Below are 18228 nucleotides of genomic sequence, written 5' to 3' on the forward strand. Positions count from 1 at the left end.
CATCCCTTTAGAATTCGTTTAAATTGATAGGATTCATGCTGAATATACCCATTTACAAATATGAATATCCCTGTTGATGCAGCTGTTTTGGTATGAATTGATGTTGGTTATTGGTTCAATCCATGTTTGGTTAAGTTCTAGTATGCATATGTTGTTCTCGTGGATAATCTGATCCTCTTTTGTTTGTTTAATAACAGCAGTATAGACCTGAGTTTTAAGCATAAATTATTATCCTGGTGTATGCTAAGCAGTTGGGACCAAAGGAATATGTTACAAATAATTCATTAAGCTTCAACTCTTGTCTTAGCAGTTTAGAGAGAATACAATGATATATGGTTATTTAAGCCCAATCCTGGTGGTATAATCTGTTAACAAGAATGCTACAGACTGAAATGTATGACGATATGGTTGTGCTGTTTGTTTGAATATCTCAAATCCGTCTTGTGCTATTAAGTAATGTATGAAAGGCATGTTGTTGAAATTAGCAAAGGAACAAGTTTGAGGCTGCAACAAATTGAGTAGACTTAAAGAATATTAGTCATATTATTCAAAGTTTATGACCAACTTGCTTGCGTTATATACCTGCTAACATTGTTTGTGTCTCGGATTTAGAGGACTTAAACCTTTCATAGCATATGACCTTTGTCTCATCCTCATTAGTGTTAAATATGCATATATATTGTGGAAAATGATATGCAAACATGCTGCATATGTCTTGCCCAGAATGAAAAAATAAAAAAAATCCAAGCGTACGATGTTTGATCCCTTTCCCTTTCCCCTGTATCTGCATATGTTTCTTCTTCAGAAAATCCTTGCTTGCTGCCTTAAATACATTGTATGAACCTGCAAAGGGATTGTTTCCCTTTGAGTTATCAAAACCAAACCCCTCTGTCCCTTGTGGCTGCTGCTTTATTGTTGGGTTTGTGAGCCACATTTGATAAAATAGCTACTGCTGAACTTTGGTATAAACAACGATACTTTGGTCATTACTTTTAGCTAGCTGCTGTTGCCATTTTCTTGACTGTTGCTATACTACAAACAGCTATTGCATCTGTGTGTTAATCCAGTACCTGTGTCAAGAAAGATGTGGTTATACTTGGCCGCTATGTGGATATTACTTACGCTCGATAAAACAGTTGATGTTTTTGCTGCTACTTATAGCTGTGCTAATTGCTACGTTTGGAATTACGCTAGTGGTCGTTGTGTATCGCTTATTTGCCCATTTCTTCACATGTCACTTAGTTCCAGTTGCAAGTTCTTATATTTTAGGCTGAATATATCTTGGCACATGTTAATCATCTCTTAAGTTTCCCAAATATGATGATTTTTGTACATTATAGGAATTATACCCTCGCACTAATTTCTTCTCCTTTCTTTTGCATGACATCAGGGATTGTGAGGAGTCTCGAATGAGACTCAACTTTGCTGCAAGATCGAACAATCATGCTACCTCCTCTCGAGTCAACCCACTCTAAAAAAAAGGGGATAATTCTGGGCCAAAGCCCATCACATTGGCAGCGAATAGCAGCAGTCCAAAAGGATTGAGCCAAACAGTAGCTTAGTCGCGGCAGTCCTAAAAATGGATTGAGCCCCTTTAATTTCTTTGCTCTTCTATTTTATCGTTGTGTATTTAATTTTTGTTGTATGACTAATTCTTTTGTTTGTTAATCTAGATGAACTTTAGCAAATTAGTGGAGTTTAGATGAATAATGGGTAGTCAATTTAAGGAAACTAATAATAATCAATTCCATGAAGTTTCATTTTTTAATTATTTATAGAATCTATAATATTTACTTTTGGTATAATTGATTTTCAATAGCAAATTCATATTTTGAGTCAAAGGAATCATAATTTATGTTTTACTATTTAGAAGTGTCACAAATCTCACACTACATTAGCGTATTCTAAGAAAAAATAAAAAAAGCAAACTAACTCAACGAATAATTCTTTCACTTTAGTTTCTTTCCAACACTTAGAAATATGTATTTGTCTAGAACAACCTTCAAAGCTTTTACTAAATAACTCTTTAAATTTTAGTCATTTCTTTCACATATAAACATACATGTCCCGTTTTCTTTTAGTTTATTTTTGACTAAACTCTTTTATGCAATTGCTATTTTCTACAAGTATTATTTTAAACAACGCTATTATACCTTCGTCAAAACAGCATTAAAAATACTCTTTTATACAAATTATTATTATTGTTTTACAAGTTCTATTTTAAATAGCATTCTTACATGTCTATTTATGGCTTTAGCCACACTTACAAAACTGCTTTCCTTTTTCTATAATACCATATTTACACTTAGCCTAATTCATCTAAGTCATGTCGGTTAACCATTGTTAATGGGTCTTAAAGGGTGCCTAATACCTTCCCTTTAGACTAATTGAACCCTTACCTAGAATCTTAAGTTTCGCAGACCTTAAAACAGAGTTTACTTTAAACATAACTTTAATAAACTTTAGGTGTCCTAATTCACCATAAATAATTAGGTGGCGACTCCTTAAAACAAATAAACAATAAAACAGGAATCTACGATACGTCATACTTCTACTTTAATTCTCCGGGGTTAAAATGGGGTGTGACACTACCACCCTCAGGAACACCCTCTGGTACATCCTCATCGACACGATGCCACTCATGTGCCTATGTCATACCAGTGTCGGTAAGATGAACTATCAGTGCTGTATATGCCACTATCCAGGGGTCGGAGGACTCCGTAAGGGGAATGCCCTCATAGCGTATCATCAGAGTCATCCGTAGCTGCATATATTTGCAAATTTTAAGAATTGAATAAATTCGTAAAGTAATACATAATAAGACGACGATTGAAGAAACTTACCAGCGCCTCATACGCTCCTGAGAGTGATGTATATCCTCGACCATCAGGGCGCGGCGTCGAGGGGTTGGCAATCAAGGAGCGAGTAATATGCATGTACCACGTCATGTACTCATGGACCGGAGTGTTATCTCTGACCGCCGCTAAAGTCGTCATCCTCGCGTTCCATGCATCGACTTCCTGAAGCATACGCGCCCGCCATGCCGCACTGTCGATCGAACGCGGTGTGCTCCCAATGTGTAGTCGCGGGTATGTTCTGCACATGCCCAAACTACCGTAATACGCGGTCGGGTGCGTGATGCTCAACGATGTCCATATGGATCAATGGACACCGTGCAGTCCACATGTGCTCACCAGTCCTACAAAACGCCGACAGATGACCCAAAATCTGATCATACGGCGTCCATATGAAAGCCTATAAAAGGAATTCAACTAGTTAACAATAAAAGACTAACAAAAATAACAAACTAATGTTAAATAAAAAAATCTTACCTCGAGCGCCATTATGCGGTCTAACTGATCCCTAAACGGGAGAATGACATGGTGCGTCTCCACACCTCTGGTACGGCCTCGCGACTATCTCCGCGCGTATGGCATATCCTCAGCAACATAGTCATTGGGAGGGTGAGCAGCTATGGGCTGAAAAGGTCTCAACCTAGTCCACATCCATATCTGTCATAGTCATCAAAAAAATTATTTATCAGTCGTCGTTTCGAAAAAATATATTTAGTGTTTTATCTACACACACTTAAATATATTACCTGAAGAAGAGGGATAAATGCAGCGACCTCAAGCCTCTCGCCCATAGAGGCTCGATCAAATCCTCTGTACATGTAAGCCAGGACAACGACGCCCCAACTATAACATCCCAGCTGGTCTAAGTCCCCAATAAAGAGCAGATACCTAATGCTCATATCCGCACCCGACGTGTTCGGGAACATGATGCCCCCGAATATGATGAGAAGATATAAGCGAGCACGTTGGTCAACATGAGCCTGAGGCGTCGCCTCGCCAATCGGATGTTGCAAATCTACAAGGCGCAAGTGAGCATGGAGGGAGGACCGCAACAACCGACTCCGTCCACGCATATCCCTCTGCAGAGGCTCGAAACCAGTGAGCCTAGCCAACTCCTGGCGATACGCCAGCATGTCCGGAGGCTCCACTCTATACAATACCTGTCCATCAATCTGTAGACCATAAATTACCTCAACATCTTGCAGGGTGATGGTAGCCTCGCTAGTGCGGAGATGAAATGTATGGGTCTCCGGTCGCCAGCACTCAATCATGGCCGTCACTAAAGCCCTATCGTGCACAGCCGACCAACCTCGATGCACCGATAGATAGTGCCCCGACGTAGTATATCTATGACACAAGGATGTGGGGGAATAGCCACTAGAATATCCCGTGCTGACTCCCTCACACGGGTACGGACCACTCTACTAGAGGATACCGGTGCATCCTATACATACTGGGACCTATGCTCATGCTGTAGATAAAGTAGCTCTCTGTTGTCGAAGGGTCCCGGTTCCATGGTGTTGTCCTATCTATTTTAAGCATTTTAAATTAATAATTAATACATGAAGTAAGGATTAAAGTGGTATATTTTTACGCATTTTAAATTAATCATTATTTTTTTAATTAATGTCTAATACGTAGTATTAGTTATGTAATCTTCTACCGAGAAATTGTATAAAGGATTGAATCCTAAACTAAGGATTTTCAATTTCTAATTAGCAAATAAATAAATTAACAATTAAAGATATAAAGTAATAATTAACAAATCAAAAAAATAACAATTATCATATAATTAATAAATAAACAATTAACTAACTAATCAAATAATAAAAAATTAACTAGCATATAATTATTAAATAAAAAATTAACTAACTAATCAAATAATTAACAAATTATTAACAAATAAACAATTGGCTTAACAAAAACTAAATAAATAATTAGATAGTCTAACAATTGAAATAACTAATCTAACAATTACCAAATACTAAATAAGCAACTAATAAACAATTAACAAATTAACAACAACTAAACAAATAAAAAAAAAAGGAAAAAACGGGCTGAAAACAGCCCTTTTGCGCACAAAAAAAGTGTGTAAAAATATTTTTTTGTCCATATTCTCACAATAGTAATGCTTAGGTTAATAAATTAAACAATTAACAACAAATGAACAAAAAAAATATTAAAAATGAAAAACGGGCTGAAAACAGCCCTTTTGCTCACAAAAAAAGTGCGTAAAAGTATTTTTTTTGTCCACATTCCCACAATAGTAATGCTTAAGTTAATAATGTAATAGAAAAATCTTAGTAAAATACCTAGATTGAAGCTTTGATTTTGAGTTTTTGAATTGAATTATACGCCGCTTTATTGCGAAGAAATTTATTCCTAGACTTCAATATACCACTTTTGGGTTGGAAATCAACAAGAAAACGATGTTTTTGATCGCGTGGGACCTCGGAAAGGGACCTTTAATGGCTGATTTTTCGTGATTTTCGTTTTTTTTTTTGTTTTTGTTTTGAATAGGGAGGCCAGTGGGGAAGAATGAGGGGCCGATATATTCGACCTATTTTACGCACAGATTCTGTGCGTAAAAGGACTGAAGTGTAAATGTACACTTTGGTCCTTTTACGCACATAATCTGTGTGTAAAGCCTATTTACGTTCTTTTTTTTTAATGGGTTATTTTGATTCCAAAAATTTATTTTTGGGTTACAAAAGTCTTGAGCCCAGTATTGATTGATACAGACTGGCTGCTATAGCATGTCATTCTTCTTTTCTGCTAAATTATGTTTTTCTTTCCTTCTTTTTTTCCAATTTTTTCCCTCTTTTTAGAGTATCATATCACTCTCCGCTGTCACTCTTGGACTGCATAATATTTGGTTTGTTCCATTTATCAGGGCTCTTTTCATTTTTATAAGTATACTAGTGAACATCCCGTGCTTCACCCGGTTACAATGAATTATATTTATGGAATGAACTTCTTCTCATAGTTAAATAGTTTAAGAAATAATATAAAAAAAAGGGGTGTATATAGATATTCTTAAAGCATATCCAAATTAGGAAAAAGCATCCAAGCAAGATAAACATTATAAAAGTAATTACTATATTACTACACACATGACTATATATAAAAAGTCATAAGTTTAGTTCATTAGACTAATTAATTAGGTCGAACTGCTTCATTAATCAATTAGTAGAAATAACGAAAGAAAATATCAAAAACTAAATAAATGGAGTTAAACTACATACTTAATTTCATTTTTTGAAAATTAAATCTTTTGTACTTTTATGACTTTCTCTTGAAATGTATAATGTCATTATAAAGATTAAACAAAGAAAAGAAAGCTTTGAAAAGAGCTAATTTAGTAAACAATGTCACGTCAAATTTGGTTTGCTCCTTCGGTTATTCCTTTTTTTTTGGGGGGGGGGGGGGGGGGTGGGGGTGGGGAGGGGGTGTTTAATTTTCACATCCTTTTTCTCCCACCTTACACGCCACTTCTCCAACAAAATTCAAAATCACTCCATCTCAGAAAATTTATCCTTAAGAATTAGTAGTATATATTTCTTCACATTTTCCCATATAAAATATCCACTGGAGAATTAAAGAAAATGTAATAAAAGTTAGATATATCCAAACTATTACCCAACACATATCATGATTGGTCTATTGAATTGTAACTTAATGGAACGTGAAAGGATAAAAGAGTTACCATTACAAAAGGCTTCAAGTAAGTGTAGAAAATAGGAATAATAAAGCAGAGCATTTCAACCACGTTACATGAGTATGGCATTTCAGTAACCACAAAAGCAACATCCATGAAATGGAACTATATCTGTCTATTTGCCATGAAGAAAAATCGATCAAACCAAATTATTGCGGATGATCTTGGCCATCAGGATCGTTGTACCTTTTTTTTTTTTTAAGGCTTTCTTATAGAACCATTAAATTCACAGAGAAGATTTTAGGTATGAAGCTATATTAATGTCAAAGCCATATTGATCAATATTTTAAGAAGGAAAATACAATATTTAATATTGATCTGGAAAAATAGATTGTTCAGTTTGAATTGACCGTGGCTACAATAGGCAGTTGATAGGATCATCGGTCTGCGGCTCTTTTGAAGTAAAGGGAATAAGAATTCAGTTAATCCTCCAAAGGGTGTGACTTTTGTGGAGGGGAAGTGATTTGTGAGCATTTCTTTCTTAATCAACACATGTTTTTTTATTTTATTTTGAAAATACTTTAAAAATGAGAAAACAAAAAAATAGTCATTCTATATGTGTCACATCATCGGGCCTATATCCCTTCGTTATATATGTGCCCGCGCTTCGTACGGTTGTACAAATGACTCAAAATACTGATAATTAATTAATGTTAAAATAAAATGTCCATCTTTTTTAATCAAATAAGAGGTCAAAAAGAGAGAAATATAATTAGTAAAATCATGGTCTCTGAGATAGTCCCTACAGCAAAATTCCCGATTAGAATATAATTCTTCTCGTATTTTAATTTTATAGTATATTTATATAAAAAAATACCTAGATACAAATTTATTTTTAAAAGTACAGAGATTATTCAATTGTATTTTAGCGTTTACAGTGAAAGAAAAAATAAAAAAAAATTAAAAAAAAAAATCTTCTAATTTACATAATTTAATTTTTCAGGAACCATTAACTTATTAATTTAGAAATTTTACAATGGTAGTTTATTTTTATTATCTATATGTTTACGTGTATATTTGTTTATATATTGATTAAACAATTTTTCTTTCTCTGTAGATTTAATATATCTTTGGTTATGTCCTTAATTAATTAGAGAGTCAAGTAATTGTTTTTCAAAATTATCTCCACGGCTAAATATAAGACGTTTTTAATTTCTCTCTCCTCTTTGTTTCCTTGTTCTCCCCCTCCCTTCAGGTTTCTTCTCTCCCTTTATCCCTCTTCCTTCTACCTTCTTGTTGTCTCTTCTCTCTTTTTTACTTCTTTCCTACCTTTTCACCCAACTGTTGAACTTTTTTGAGAATGTTACTTCCTTTAAATAACCAAGTTACTTCCTCTTTTCCTTCCTCATAATGGTTTACTTTCCTCTTGAAAAGAAGAGAAAATATATTTAGCGGGAAATGGCCATATAAAATGTAAATAAGAAATATACTTCCTCTGTTTCAATTTATTTGAATCTATTTCCTTTTTAATCCGTGCCAAAATGAATGATCTCTTTCCAAATTTGAAAATAAATTCACTTTATGAATGATTTACAGTCACACAAATTTTCAAGACTTATTTTAAACCACAAATTTCAAAAGTCTTTCCTCTTTCTTAAATATCGTGCTCAGTCAAATGGGTTCATATAAATTGAAACGGAGGGAGTAGAAGTTTGTATCATCACAGATCTAGTCTAAGATGTCGGACGCAGCACTCTTTGATAAACTTTATGTTGGAAAATTATGTGGTATAACACTACCAACTGCTTTTCAACTATTTAAACCTTCTTTTTTGGATTTTAATGTATACATCAAGCAAAAGACTTCGATAATCATATGATACACCAATAAGTAAATATGTAGTCATTATGCGCCTGAAAAATAAAAGTGCAAACCTTGCAGATTTTTTTTTTTTATTATTGAACTTTAACTTCTGCTTCAAGAACGTCATATGTAAAATGGTCAAACACAGATTTGAATCTTGTCCCCTACAAGAATTATATAAAAATATATAACACATGTTTCATATAAATGTAATATAGTTGTGAGTTTGTGACAGTGCTTTGAAAAACGGCAGTCGTGCTGAAATCAAAGATTAAGAGAATCCTTGGAAAAGATAAAAGAGAAGTCCGAGATGATGTAAAAATTACTCTAGTAAATTATTTAAGAGAGAAGAAGAGATGGAGAAGTAGCATGAATGTAGTGGAGAATAAGGGGACCGAAGAACCTTGCTAGAAAAGCCATTGTCAGAAGCCTGTGTCAGTTTTTACATCGACGGAATTTGGGTTCTATTGTAGATTGCAGGGGATGTTTTCCCCTCTAAATGAGGAATACGAATGGTTGCAACAGTAACAACGCTTAAGAAACTGAAAAGGTTCGTTCATTAATAGACATGAAAAGACACATATTTTCGGCTTCTTAAATTAAATTAAAACAATTATTGATGGGAAAATAAGAAGGAAAAGCCAAAAAAAAGAGGGAAAAGATAAATGTGTTTTCTGATATCAGAGTGCCACATCACCAGGCTCATGTCTTGCAATGCTCATGTCTTGCAATTATATATATAGATTCTAAAATGAATATTATATTTATTTCAAAATAATTTAGCTTTCTTCTCCTTGTACCTCTATAGTCGGAATAAACTAATTAAGAAGTTAAAGTCTTCCTCTGTCCCAATTTATATGATACATTTTTCTTTTCAGTCTGTCCCAAAAAGAATGATACATTTCCTTATTTGACAATAATTTAACTTTAAACTTTACCTTTTACGCTTAACGGGATGATCTATAACCACACAAATATCTTTGGTTTATTTTAGACCACAAGATTCAAAAGTCTTCTTTATTTCTTAAATTTCGTGCCCAATCAAATTATATCACATAAATTGAGACGGAGGGAGTATTATCTAGTAGTAGTTGTTTCTAGTATGTAGTAACGTAGCAATCAGAATAAAAGAAAAAGAGTTATATTGGAATGGATATGTGATAGATCACTACAAGAAAACACCTAATTTGTGGAGGTTTTTAAATCAATTTATGGCAGCTTCCGACCCCTACAAACATAATTGTGGCGGTTTTTGGAAACGCAACGGTTATCAATGCCAGGTGTCAGACCCTTTTTTTACCATAAAATAAATAAATTTTAAATTAAGTTTATATTTATTCAAAAGGGTTTTTCCAATTAAAGTGACGTTTTGAAAAGGGATTATTTTATTTATTCAGAGTCGTCACTTGGAATTGAGTTTTGGTGTTCCAAGTCACCTTATGAATCCCTCATCAAAAGGAAATGACTCTATTTTTATTTGTCACAACCCAATGAGGGGCCATGACGGGTACCCGGAGCTAACTACCGAGCACCACTCATTCTAATACTTATCAAACTTATCCTGCATACATTTATTGCCCTCACACATCTAATCATAAGGAAAACCATTTTTCAATTTCAAACATATTTGCCTTTATATATATAAGCCCTTCGACTATCCTTCGACTATCAAAATAATATATATATATATATACACACACACCCACATATACGTATCTACAAACCTCTACTAGAGTACTAGACATAAGGACGGGCCAGGACCCTGCCGTGCCCAAATATGTACACAAAATAATAAATCAAATAGCATCTCCGGAATAATGGATTGCTCTCGTAAATCTGCTGGTCAGCTCCTATGAATCTGGGTCGCCTCCCTGTCTACCTGTGGGCATGAACACAGCGTCCAAAGAAAAGGACGTTAGTACGAACATTGTACTGAATATGTAAGGCATAAGAAATAACGACATATCAATAAATAAGGAGACATCAAATGGAGAACAACCTGTAACTGACTGTTACTTAAGAAGGAAATAATGCATGCTAACTTACTTCATAAACATCATCATGTCATGTATGCATATACATATATAAGCTGCCCGACCATATAGGTACGGTGTGATAATCATTAGCCCGCGTCCAGGCCTGCTGCGTCCAGAGTAACCATCTCATGCCGCCCACTAGTGGTGTCTGCCCATGCCATCTAGACATGGTGTATACTGTTACATCCCGCGTTTTCACAAGTCTGAAAGCGTACGAGTTCAATGACATTAGTAACGGAATAAGTTTGATGAATTTTGAAACTGTTATATATGGTCTTGATATGGTATTTTCTTTTAAGTAAACCCCTTTTAGTAAATATTTGATAAGCATGATTTTTTATAGCTATTACTGCTACTACTTCTGGGATACATTTTTAATTATGTGTGTGGTATGAGGACATTTAGAAATGAGATTTTATTTGTTATGGGTACATAAATTATTTTCTCTTATGAAAAGCTATCTTTTTCCATTATGAGAATTGATAGTACAATAATTTGTACTCTTGATGTTAAGTTGAGGAATGATTATAATTTGACGAACATGATTTCTAGATGTATTAGTTTTTGTGAAATACGCGTATGTCTTAAGTTGATATGATATTTCAATAACAAAAGTTTTGGAAGCTTATGTATTTCAAAGAAATATTAAAATATTAGTGTATGAGATTATATCTTATGATTTTACTTTTTATATTAAAATAATTGAAGGGGTGGCATATCATCCACGTTACCACATGGATTTTGGACATGTATTAGACATCATCATTACCTATTCATTCTTTATAATTAAGCAATTTGGCCAGTAATAATCTTTTTCTGATGAGTTTCCATCTGACTCCATAACATCCCGTATTTTTGGACTAGGAAATTGAAACATCCAACATGAACAAATTTACCCGAGCCCGAAGAATATGGTCATATTCAAGCATGAAAATTAAGAACTCGGTGTATACAAGGAATAAAGTCCCGAAATGATTTAAGATGGAAAAAGTGTGACAACGGTGATTGAAAATAATATTTTGCGTGTATCAAAAAGAGCTATGAACTAGCGCCATATTGCATAATCATGATAATGAGTATATGAAGTATGTTAAGAGTAGTCCATATTTAATTAAATCAAGATTAAGAAATAAATTACGTGTAGAATTATTATAAACATTCTATTGATTTTAAGGGGGACAACATGGGACACATCGGTCCCACCAAGGGAATTACTAGCATTGGATAAAGATTAACATCAATAGTTGGAAAAGGATTAAATGGCCTGTCCAAGTATTGCTACGTGGAGAATTCATGTGCTCACAAGAAGCTAAGTTAATTCTAAAGGATGAGTAAAATAAGGGACACATGCCTTCTTATATACCAATTAGACTAAATGCTTCCAACACCCATTTTCGTTAATTTTAGCAACAAGTCATTGAGGGAATTAAACGTTGGCAGTACCTATTTTCTCATTTTGGGAGCAATTTCCAATCGTAACCAGCAGCCCCAAGTTATACTTAGCTAAATAATTTCTCATGAACTTATGCAGCAACGTTTCACACTTATTTTATGAAAGCAAGTATAGTTCTCGTTCAAATATCTAACAAGAGCAAGATTGTTCTTGGCAAGTTTAAGTGAAAAGGGTGGTTGATAGATTCGTCAATTAAGGTATGTTTTATCCTCATATCTTGTTAATTAAGTTGTTTACGAAAGAATTCCCTAGTTTAAAGTGGCGGAAATGGTGCTACGAAAGTATTAACTAGTTTGTTGACATGATGGCCTTGTGGACTATTTTGGTGAGATTTTTGGGGAAATTCTCAAATGGTTATGTTGCTATTTAGTGTTGTTGCTGTTGTTGGGGATATTGTACATATTATGGACCGTTTTGGAATTGGATTGGAGTAAGGGTTATAGAGGAAATACTGCTCGAATTTTGTTAAGTTCCATTCGTATGCAAATTAAATTGTAAATGGTGTAGGTGGTCTAATCGTGATGTTATCATCTTAATTGTATACTTACGAGTTCGAGAAGTAGACGTTGGATAATTAGATATATTCCCAGGTATGTAAAGCTTTACCTTTCCTTCTCTTGGCATGTCTTAGACATAATAGGTTTGGATACGAGCCTCGGGGACGACTCTATTCCTAGAAATCCAAGTCTGAATTTGACCCCTTTTTATTCAATAGGATTCAATTAAATATTTCATGCTTTGGTGAGGTAATTGCCTAAACACCTATGATTTGCCCAAATGGAAACGGACTACATTAAAACTTTCATAAGTTACTCCATAAAGCTCGATATACGTAATGTGTGTACGCCACCTCAGTTGACCCGAGGTGGGCCCACTATTCCTGATTCATCTCCTATTGTATTATTGTCTTATTTTCGAGCGATATTAAAGGAAACATTTTAACTATTCTTCTAACTACTAAACGAGAATTGTTTTAAATATTCCATCGAGTCTTATAAACTATTTTGGAATATGGAAACGATTCCAGGAAAAAGATTTATTTTTACGTAACCTATTGTGGTATCTGAAATATACGCACTATGATTATCGTGCGATACCATTATTAAGCTTTGTTATTCGAGATATTCCATTGAGTCTTTGTAAATGTATTATGTTTTATATTGCATTTAGTTTCTCACTACTCCACTCGTGGATGCCTCAATGTTTCCTTCACTGAGCCCGGGCCAGGATATGTTATCAAGCGTATTCCACTGCATTGTTCGCCGTGCCTCGATGTGAGGGGGCAGGTATACATGTACATGGGTTGTGGAGTATGCTGTGCCATGTACACATATTCTGATATGATATGATATGATACGATACGATATGGCCATCTGATATGATATGATATGTTACGGAGTTATTCCCTACTCTGGAGTATGATGTGTTGTGGCGCCAGTGTCGGGGTGGCGACCACGTTCTGTTCATCGAGTCCCTTGACGGGGGCCGGATATGGCATATGTTCTTGCATACAGTATTTATATTTTGGTAAATATGTATTTGATATTCTGGGTATTACACTCATTTTCTGTACGTTCTGTTCCGATTATGATTTTATTACTGTACTCCAGGCTTTACATATTCAGTACATATTCCGTACTGACCCCCTTTCTTCGGGGGCTGCGTTTCATGTCGCGCAGGTACAGACGACCGATTTGTTGATCCGCCCACTTAGGATTTTACTCTGCTGTCTCGGAGTGCTCTTTTGTCCGGAGCCTACATTTCGGTACAGTCTTTTGCTATTGTACATATATACGTTATTCAGGGGTATGACGGGGCCCTGTCCCGTCTTATGATTCTGTTATTATTCGTAGAGGTCTGTAGACATACATGTGGGTTGTGTATATGTTTTGGGTTGATGTGTTCAGTGATAGCCTTATCGGCTTCCACACGTTATTTCTGTTTATCTGTGATAGTTAGTAACGCCATTCGACTCTTATATCTATATATACTGCTTATATGCTGGTTTGGGTTACTGGGTACGTACGGGTGTCCAGCACGGACACTAGTCGCGGCCTACGGGGTTGGGTCGTGACATATACGCTGCCCGTCTTAGCGGTGTCTGCCCGGCCATATAGGCACGGTGTAAAATCATCATCATGTACTCATCATAATGCATGCATAGAAACTCAAAGATAACTATACTTTATCGGGGTGACATAAGGTCGTGAACCCCCGATTCCATTATGGAGTTTCATAAGCATTCTGCCTCACCTTGAAGGAATTAGCATATAAGGTGAGTGTAGCACAAAGAACGACATCAATTAATCATAGTTAGGATCATTAGCTTGTAGAAGCATCATATCATGAACTTTAGAATCTTTAGACTTAAGCTCATCATCATCATTATCATACTCATAACGTATCTCTTATCTTTATTTCATATAAGGCTCTTCATGAACATAGACTCATAATTTTCGGAATGTAAAAAAGTCACGGAGAATAAGGGAAAATCATGTCATAAGATTCATGCCTTAGAAAGTAAGGAACTAGCCTCACATACCTTTTCGTTTAGCTACTCTATCACTTGAACGTTCCTCTCCAATATTCACGTTTCTACCTTCAAGAGAGTTCATACTAATATTAGATAATCGATAACGTAAACACGCTTGAACTAAAGCTAGAGAAAATTGGGCAACATCTCCTTAGTTTATACAACTTTCTTCATATCATCTATCAACTCCCAATCATCAATGATAACAATCATAATATCTTAATCAATAACTTTTGTCAAGTTCATCATTATCCAATTCCCACAACTCCCTCTCAAGGTCATCCATAATCATGATCATAACACAACATTACATTCATCCTCATCTAATGTTTTTCCTATGTTCTTAACATCATTCATAACATAATTATCATCACAACATATCAAGAATCGTGATTCCTATTAATCTACTACTCAACAATGTCGCTATTCTCATGTTTGTAACCCATTTTCCTACTTCCTTCCACAATCCAAGTCTTTCAACCTCTCAATACTTTAAACAACATGGAATGATCATAAAAATTACCTTTGCTTGAGTAGGAATGAGTTTTGGATAGCAATACTCCACTTGAGGAAAATCCTAGTTCCACTTCCAAAGGGATTTCTTGCCTTGGATGAACCCTACTGAGCTTCTTGCACTTGATTCACTTGAATTTATGATAGGAACATTTGATTTCCTTTGTATTCTTGAAGATGAAATATATGGAATGTTCTAGAGACTTGGAGAGAAGTGGAGAAGAGTGGGAAATGAAAATAATGAAGTGGGAACATCATTTTATACTTGAATTTAACTCAGCCCGTCGGGACTTCCACGGACACTTATACGGTCCATACAACATTATACGGTCCGTATAAGTGGCCGTACTTCACCATCAGAGAAACAACATTTTCGTTGGGTGTTATACGGACCGTATAAGCGGTCGTATAACCCCACTTCTCTGAAATTGTTTCCGTCGTTCGTTTGATCTCCAATCCTTATGGAACCTTCTTAACAGTTGTTTAACACTTCATTACCAATCTAAGGAGTGTTATAACTCTTCTTTAAGACATCATCAAGTCGACATTAACTCGATACTTTACACATCCTTCTTCAAGATACAACTTGTGCTCGACATTCTTTAATGAACTTTCTTCTCTTACTTCCAACGTCTTTGGAATCTTAATTAAAATCGTTAAATAACCTTTCTTACTTATAGAAACATCGTATACTCCTTACCCTGCGTTAGCCTATTCACTAGGCATCGACATGAAATTTTTCCGAGGTGTAACATTATTGGTCTGCGAAAACAAAAGTCCGGGTAAGGAATTCTGTTGACCGGGGAGAAGGTGTGAGGCATTCCCCGAGTCCCGTGGTTCTAGCACGGTCACTTTATCAACTTCTGTTTCGCTTTAATTATTTTGCATAAAATGTATTTATTTAGCTATGCCTATGATTCGCTTAAAATATTGTTGAACTTTTATTAGTCTTAACTAAGGCGCGTAGTTGCGACCTCAACCTCGACATACACCAGCCGAGACGCGTAAACGCGACCTTAACTTTCATATCACACCTAGAATTTTGAGCCTACTCACCTTACTTAAGCAATGATGATTATCTTTATTTAAATTATTAATTCAAGACGTGTAACTAATTCAAGACAATTATTTTGTCCCCTTTTCACTCTTTGATAATGGATTTTGAAGCAAATTCGCAATTCATCTCGTTCCCTTAAATTTAATTAAATAGGCATTAATATTAATCTGGTCCCAAACTAGTATTTAACTTAAACTCAAAAACTCTTTTAATTATAATCACAAATGCACAATATACGGATCATTAAATTTTCAAATCCTTGTAAGCATCATGCAAAGGACATCACATTCACATTTAAAGGAATTGAATATGCCTCGTCTAACATACAGAGAACATTTGTGAGTCAAAGCAAAAAACTAAAGCACGATCTGACTCTTTAACTTGATGCTATATTAATTTTCTATGTATCTTGATTAGAGCCTTTTATCTTTGTAATAACTAGGAATCAACATGTAAAATAGAAGTGATCCATTGGAATATACCCTTTTTATTTTTTAATCAATACGTAAGCAAATTTTAGACCATCAATGTGTCCAAGCTTTATCTCTTAAAATAAATTTTCATGCAAAACTCCTTCAAACAAACTCATAATTCAAACTAATCTCAGAGCTAGCAAGTTTTAATAATAAACAAATTCCAATATCCACTAATATACACTGGATTCATAATAAAGCCCCGTGAAACCACTAAATAAATTAACTACAAATTTGAGGAGCTTCACAGATATAAAAATAGTACAATTAAAAATAAAAGGAATGGACCTTTATTAAGCCAAGATTTTCAATACAGTGATACGAACAATTAACTCGGAAATCCGCAAGGATAAAGAAAATGATTGATTTATTCAGGAACCATGGCACGTGACATTAAACTATACAAAGAAGATTGAGTGTTACCTTTTGCGAATATTACAATAAGGAAACAGCTACAATCTACTGATCTCCAAGTTAACAATAGCTAACTTTCAGGTCCATGAACTCGAAACCCAAACAAAAACCCCGAACTCGAACAAAACCTTTTCGAAAATCCTAAATTGCTCTAGGGTTTTTTTTTTCTTCTTGGTATATTGTGTTTCTTTTTTTACTCCTTCTCTGTTCTTTTTTTTTTCCTCTATTGTTTTTGTGTGTCTTATATCTGTGTTTTGTAGTATATTTATGTTTGGTGTTTCTGTGCGTATATGTGTTATGGGTGTATGGGGGTATATATAGTTGTGTATGTTTTGTGAGTATATTTATGTTTGGTGTTTCTGTGCGTATATGTGTTATGTGTGTATGGGGTATATATAGTTGTGTATGTTTTTAGGGAGTTGGAGTCTTTAGAGATAAACTTGGTTGAGAGTTTTGAGGATGATGGGTTGCAGGGGCGGACCCACATGGTCTCAAGTGGATTCATATGAAACAACTTATTAAAAAATTACAGTGTATATATATATGTATATTTATTCAGTTTTTGAAAAAATTGACGTATATATTTAATATTTGACTCCCCTTTAAACAAGTGCAGTGCTCAGCGCAGTGGCAAGTGGGTTCAAAAGTTTCTCAATGGTCGTGAGCTCGTAGCCCATCTACAACAAATCAGCAATCTTTTTTTTCTTTTAGTCATTTAAAATTACAATTTCACCACACAAGTAATATTATAAGTCATAACCTGTTGTGCTAATTTTACCACACAAGTAATATTATAAGTCATAACCTATGAGCACAGCAGCATTTGTCCCTTACTCCCTTTTCCATTTTTTTTTTCAATTTCTAATAGGGAAAATGGTCAGATTTACCCTCCAAGTATGGTTTATAGTTTAAATTTGCCCTCCGTCAAAGTTTGGCATCAAATTTTTCCTCTCCGTCAAAGTTTGGAATCAAATTTGCCCTCCAAGTATGACTTATAGTTTAAATTTGCCCTCCGTCAAAGTTTGGGATCAAATTTGCCCTCTCCATCAAAGTTTGGGATCAAATTTGCCCTCCCCATTAGGATACTTGATATATTTGCCCTTATATGGATGGAAGTCTGACTTGGACTCCATAACACAAAAAAATTAGCCACGTCGGATCCACATAGGCTCCAAGTTGACTCCCAAACCCAATTCTCTTTTTAACCCGTTTCCCAATCCCAATTCTCTTAACCCGTCTAGACTATTGCTGATACTAAGACATATGTAGTAATGTGAAAAGCCAGAGCTTTAATCGCATCGAGGTACACATGTAATGCATAAAATAGGAGGCATATAAGAAAAATTCTGCAGCAGCAAAAACAAATGTTTAAT

The 18228-nt window shown here is 34.8% G+C and overlaps 1 protein-coding gene across 1 annotated transcript; it reads right to left on the reverse strand.

Annotated features, from left to right (window-relative positions):
* Positions 1–3416: 3416 nt before the first annotated feature.
* Positions 3417–4126, reverse strand: LOC132631471 (protein MAIN-LIKE 1-like). Its single transcript, XM_060347046.1, has 2 exons — positions 3602–4126; positions 3417–3512 (listed from the first exon to the last, which is right to left on the reverse strand). The coding sequence occupies exons 1-2, from the start codon at positions 4124–4126 to the stop codon at positions 3417–3419; spliced, it is 621 nt and encodes a 206-aa protein (XP_060203029.1).
* Between the last annotated feature and the right edge of the window lie 14102 nt (positions 4127–18228).

The sequence above is a fragment of the Lycium barbarum genome, chromosome 3, assembly GCF_019175385.1.
Source record: "Lycium barbarum isolate Lr01 chromosome 3, ASM1917538v2, whole genome shotgun sequence".
NCBI lineage: Eukaryota > Viridiplantae > Streptophyta > Magnoliopsida > Solanales > Solanaceae > Lycium > Lycium barbarum.